General features: G+C 66.3%; 1 protein-coding gene across 1 annotated transcript; it reads right to left on the bottom strand.

Annotated features, from left to right (window-relative positions):
• Window positions 1-2,627: 2,627 nt before the first annotated feature.
• On the bottom strand, window positions 2,628-5,556 carry EGR4 (early growth response 4). Its single transcript, XM_035326074.1, has 3 exons — window positions 4,789-5,556; window positions 4,488-4,715; window positions 2,628-4,165 (listed from the first exon to the last, which is right to left on the bottom strand). The coding sequence occupies exons 2-3, from the start codon at window positions 4,627-4,629 to the stop codon at window positions 2,835-2,837; spliced, it is 1,473 nt and encodes a 490-aa protein (XP_035181965.1). The 5' UTR covers window positions 4,630-4,715; window positions 4,789-5,556; the 3' UTR covers window positions 2,628-2,834.
• Window positions 5,557-5,628: the final 72 nt, after the last annotated feature.

The raw sequence follows: 5,628 nt of genomic DNA, 5'->3' as shown, positions 1-5,628 counted from the left end.
GGGGGGGCTGCGCATGGAGAAGGATGGAGGGAGAAGGATGGATGGAGGGAGGGATGGAGGGAGAGGGAAGGAGGGAGGGCGAGCGCCGGCAGCCGCCTCCTCCTCCTTTGCAGCCTGAGCCCGGACTGTTCCTCGCTGCCGCTTTCCTCCCGCACAGCTCCCTCTGCCTGTCTCCCCACGAACCTCCGCCGGGCCTTGCTGCTGCCATGCGGCTTCATCCTGCACCCCCCCCGCCCCCCAGCCTGCTGTTCCCCGCCTGTGCCCCCCGAAGCCATGCTCCTGCCCCTGGCAGCTCCTGCCTGGCATCACCCCAGAGCATCCCCGCCAGGCGTGGGCACCCGCACGGCTCCTTCCCCACCCGGTCCTGGTCCTGGTCTGGTCCCCGAGCTCCAGGGTTTGGTCCCTGGCTTGGTTCTGATCCAGAACCTGAGCGCCCTGGCTTGGTGCTGAGCTTGGTTCCCAAAACACCGCGGCGTGGTCCCCAGCTTGGTGTTGGCCTCACCTCTGGGCACCTGGGCTCAGTCCTTGGCTTCATCCTGACCCAGTCCCCAAACACCCCGTCCCAGTCCTGAGCTGGTCCCCGAGCACCTCAGCTTGGTCCTGATCCAGAGCCTGAGAACCTCGGCGTGGTCACGGTCAGGTCCCTGAGCACCCTGGTGTGGTCACCATCCGGTCCCCAAACATCTCAGCTTGGCCCTGATGTGTCCCCCGAGCCCCTCAGGTCCGGTCCCCAAGCACCCCTGCCTGGTCCCCGGTGCTGGAGCCACCCAGCACCAAAATGTTTCATCATCTCTGCTGGGGACGTGGCTTTGGATGCAGGTGGAGGTGGCAGCATGGGACCAGGGTGCTGCCAGGGTGCTTCCCATCCCCGGGAGGCCCTAGGATGTGGGGTGCTCCAGCTGGAGAGCAGAGGGTGAGGCTGGAGCTCTGCCCTCGCAGAGCTTGTGGGGCCAGCATCAGGAACAGATGAACTTTGGGGTTAACCAAGGCCTCGTGTGCCATGTAAGTGGCGTGGAAGGCTTCTTGCTGCAGGGTGAGAGCCGCCAGCACCCCAAAAATGGCCTTTTCCCAAAGAAACACGGGTGCCGAGGTCCTTATTAACCCTACCTGGTGTATCCCCCGATAAAAATGTATTTTCCGTTGGGCCATCCGCATCCCATGGGGCCTGCAGGTTCGATGGGAGCAGAGGAGAAGGGTGGGATTCCTCACCGCAGGTTTTGGTGTGAACCTGGGGGAAATTGGGGGTGCCGAGCGTTGTTAAAACGAAGCTGGGGGGACGTGGTGTGTGTCCCCTCCTGGTGTGGCACCGCTCTTGGTGCCATCAGAGCTCCGAGCCTACACCGACAACACTCTCGGGGACAGGTCCGGGGGACATTTAGGAACTCCCCCTCCACCCGGTTTTCCTCTGGCCCCTTCCAGCAGGATTGGCCCCATTCCATCCTCGGAGGCAGCCCCGGGGGACCCCCAGCCCCGTCCCACCCCATCTCCCACCCGCGGTGTGGGGCAGCAGGTTGTGTGGGGCAGAGACGTGGGACAATGGTGTCACCTGGGATGCTCAGCAGAGGGCTGGGGGACACGGGGGCTGGAGAAGGAGATCTCCCTCCTCCCCAGGGCGGTTTGGGGACAGATCCCTGCTTTTCTGGGCTGGGAGAGGGCAGGAAAATAACCTCGAGCCCTGAGGTCCAAGGAGGGGAGCGGGGTTGCGTTTTTCCCAGTTTCTTCTGGGATTTCTCTTTGCTCCCCCTTTGCCCAAGCCTTGCTGGAGCTGGGGGGACACTACCACCCTGCTGCTCACATCGACACCCCCACGATGTCCGTGCCTCCTTCCCTCCATCCCACCCCATGCGCGGGGACCTGGCGGGCTGGGGTCCTGAGGCCGAGCTGGCTCCGGGGCTCCAAGTAGGACAAATCCCTCCAGGAGCAGGATTTGGCCGCTGCCCAGGGCCGCCCGGCATCCGTGGCCCCGGCGCTCCTTGCAAAACAAGCCCAGAGCCACAGCCCTGTTTTCGGGGCCCCTTTCCCGCTCCATCTGGGGACAGGACCCTTCTCCCGGGACGAGCTGCCCGCCTTGGGATAAGGGATGAGGACCTCAGGCTTCCCTGCTAATTATTTGGGCACCTTTCTCCGCGGCGTGGCGGCTCAAGGTGAAAAGCGCAGCAGGATCTGGCCGCCGCGCGCTTTCGAGAGGCAGAGAGCGAGCCCAGCGAGGCGTCAGATCAGAACCAACGTTTAATTATAAAAATAGACACGATTCTCTAATATTCCCCTTAGAATCTGTTTACAAACAGGAAAAGATTCATCATCATAACAACATCACCTCTCCAAAGGGACCGCTGCCGCGGAAGGCAGGCGGTGGCCGCGCCGTCCCCACCGCGTGGCGCTGAGGGCACCGCGTCCCCGCGGGAGAGGTGCTCCTTTACACCGTTTACTCCACGCCAGGAGCGGGGGAAATCACGGTCCGGGCGCTGCAAAGGCAGCCCCAGCCGGGCTGTCCGTGGGTGTATAAAAAAAATCGGTGGCGATTCCTTTCTGTACATCTTTTATTTTGTTCCTCCTCGGCGCAGGAGCTGCAGGAACGGCTCGGTCCCTGCGCTTCGGAGGCGGCTCCGGAGCTGCTCCGAGCCATGGGTGCAGAGCGCGGCTCAGCACCGCCTGGGCCCTCTCGGCCGCGCTGCTCTCCTCCTGGCACAGCCGGGCACGGCTCGCCCGCGGCTGGCGACCTCTCCGGGGCCACCCCGGGGTGTTCCCAGCCCAGCTCTTCCTCTGGATGCTCGGGGGTGCGGGGGGGTCCCGTTTCGGGTAAACGCCGTCTCGCAGCGCTCAGCGCGGGGGCTTCACAGCGTCCCGAAGGAGAGACCCACCGAGAAGAAGCCCAAGCCTTTGAGCTTCTCCTCCGTCCGCGCTTTCTGCTTCAGGTGGACTTTGCTGTGCCGCTTCTTCTCGTCGCTCCTGGCGAAGCGGCGGCCGCAGGTGTCGCAAGAGAAGGGCTTCTCGCCCGTGTGGGTGCGGATGTGGGTGGTGAGGTGGTCGCTGCGGCTGAAGTTCCTCAGGCAGATGCGGCACTGGAAGGGCTTGTGGCCCGTGTGGATGCGGAGGTGCCTGTTGAGCTCGTCGGAGCGGGCGAAGCTCCGCACGCAGTTCTCAACGGGGCAGGCGAAGGCTTTCTCGTGGGGCTTGGGGCAGAAGCATTTGGAAGAGCACTTGGTGCGCCGAGGCTTCTTCTTGGGCTCGGCCGGGGCCGGCGGGGCGGCAGGCAGCAGCGAGGGGATGGAGGCCGGGGCCGGGTGGCCCAAAAAGTCCGCGGGAGGGACGGAGGGCGAGGGGTGGGGATGGAGGAGCTCGCCGGAGCTCAGCAGAGCCGGCAGGACTTCGGGCTGGGCCAAGGAGGAGTCGAAGTCCGGCAGGAGCTGGGGGGCGAGGCTGTGCAGCTTGGCCTCGCCAAAGTCGCCGCGGGCCGGGAAGTTTTCGGGCTCGCAGCCGAAACCCAAAGAGGCTCCGGGGAAGCAGCCGGGGTCCTCCGCGAGGCTGCTGAGCTCCGACTGGCAGCTGACGGACAGCACGTTTTCCAGCTTGGAGCCCAGCGGGTGGAACATGGCCTGGCCGCTCTCCCCGGCCGGGAAGGCCTCGGGGGAATGGTAGCCGGCGGGCAAGTAGGTTTGGGGCTGGGCCACGGGCTCCCACTGGGCGCAGGAGGCTTTGAACTTGTCCAGGGATGGGGAGCCGGGGGGCAGCTTGATGTCCTGCTTGGTGTCCAGGAGCTTGGGCTCGAAGAAGCACTGCGAGGGGCTCCCCAAGGAGGGCTGGGGCTGCAGGGGGTGCGTGGCCTCGGCGGCGGGGAAGGTGCCGTAGCCCTGCTCACCGAAGGGGGCCGGCACAGGGACGTTCATGTCGGGCTGGCAGGCGGCGTAGAGCTCCAGCTGGCTCGGGGACACCTCGGGGCAGGGGTAGAGAGCGTCCAGGTGCCTTTGGTGGCCCTCGGAGGGGGCGAAGGGGGAGATGCCCAGGATCCCCGACATCAGGTTGAAGAGGGATTCCTGGTCCTGGGGGTGCTCCGGCACCGCCTTGATGAAGAAGCTGCCGGTGTAGCTGAGCGAAGGGGACGGCTGGCTGCCCGCGGGGGGGTAATCGGCCATCCCGCCGCTCACCGGGGCGCCCAGCAGCTCACCTGGGGACGCAGAGGGGACGGTTGTTAGAGGGATGGAGGGACGAAGGGATGCCGGGATGGGGAGGGGGGGGGGGGGGGGCGGGGGAAGGGCGGGATGCGGGGGCGGCGTCACGGCGGGGCCCCTGCCCCAGGGGGGCCCCCCCCCCCCCCCCCCATGGCAGGACCCCCACCATCCCCACCCTGGGCTGGCCAGGCACTGCTGGACCCACAGCCAGCGGCTTTGGGGGCAGAGGAGGGCACGATGCCCGGCTCCTGGCTGGAGATGTCACCCCCCCAGAGGGGCCCCGTATCCCTGCCTGGCTCCCCCCCCCCTTGCCCTTACCTCCGAGGAATTCAGCCTCCGCCAGAAGTTGCTGCTCGGGCTGCCCCAAGCCCTGCAGCTCCCCGGCTTTCATCTCGCAGCTCTCCTCCTCGTACTTGGAGTACAGCGGGTCCGGGCAGGAGAAATCCATGACGTTGAGCATCTCCCTGGGAGGCACGGTCGGAGGAGAGCAGCCGGGGGGGGGGGGTGCTCAGGGGGCTTGGGCCGAGCCCGAGGATGCTCCGGGGGCTGCGTGGGGTGAGCCGGGAGATGCTGAGGGGTAGCCGGTGTGGTCCAGGGGATGCTCGGGGCGATCCGGGGGATGCTCGGGGTGATCCCGAAGATGCTCAAGGCGATCCAGGGGATGCTCAGGATGATCCGGAGGATGCTGCGGGGTGATCCGGAGGATGATGCAGGGTACCCGGCGTGGTGCAAGGGATGCTCACGGTGATCCAGGGAATTCTCAGGGTGATCCGGGGGATGCTGCGGGGTACCCGGAGTGATGCAGAGGATGCTCAGGGCGATCCGGGGGATGCTCGGGGTGATCCGGGGGATGCTGAGGGGGTACCCAGCGTGGTGCAAGGGGTGCTCGGGGTGATCCAGGGGATGCTCAGGGCGATCCGGGGGATGCTCGGGAGGATCCAAGGGATGCTCAGGGGGATCCAGGGGATGCTGTGGGGTACCCGGCGTGATGCAAAGGATGCTCGGGCGAGCCAGGGGGATGCTCGGGGGGGATCCAGGGGATGCTCGGGGGGCCTCGGGGGGTTCTCGGGGTGCCGTGGGCGGTGTGTGCGGGGGGGGGGGAGGGGGGCTGCGGGCCGGGGCAGCCGTGCCCGGGGCCGTGGGGCGGCAGGGGCCGTCGGAGCAGCGCAGCCCGTGCGGACGCCCGGCTCGCCCTCCCCGCCGCCCCCTTTATAGCTGCCGCGGGGCCGCTCCGACCCTTCCGCCGCAGCCATTTCTGGAGTCCCCAGCGAGGCTGCCGTGACGTAAATGCCCAAATATGGACTCAGGATGTAGGCTAGGGAGCCCCAATAAGGAAATCTCTCCCGTGACGCTGCTGCCCCCTCCCTCCCCCCACCCCTCCCTCCGCCTTTTCTCCAGCTTATTTTTTTTCATGTTTTTTTTTTTTTTTTTTCTTTCCCTTTTTCCTTCCTCCTTCTCT

Source organism: Oxyura jamaicensis, chromosome 4, assembly GCF_011077185.1.
Source record: "Oxyura jamaicensis isolate SHBP4307 breed ruddy duck chromosome 4, BPBGC_Ojam_1.0, whole genome shotgun sequence".
Lineage (NCBI taxonomy): Eukaryota > Metazoa > Chordata > Aves > Anseriformes > Anatidae > Oxyura > Oxyura jamaicensis.
Note: the sequence above shows the minus strand (reverse complement) of the source record. Positions and strands in the feature narration are given on the sequence as shown.

Coding starts and splice junctions, on each gene's coding strand:
- EGR4 (XM_035326074.1), bottom strand. CDS start 4,629: ATGCTCAACGTCATGGATTTCTCCTGCCCGGACCCGCTGTACTCCAAG. Junction 4,166..4,487: donor GGAGGCTGAATTCCTCGGAG/GTAAGGGCAAGG, acceptor CTGCGTCCCCAG/GTGAGCTGCTGGGCGCCCCG.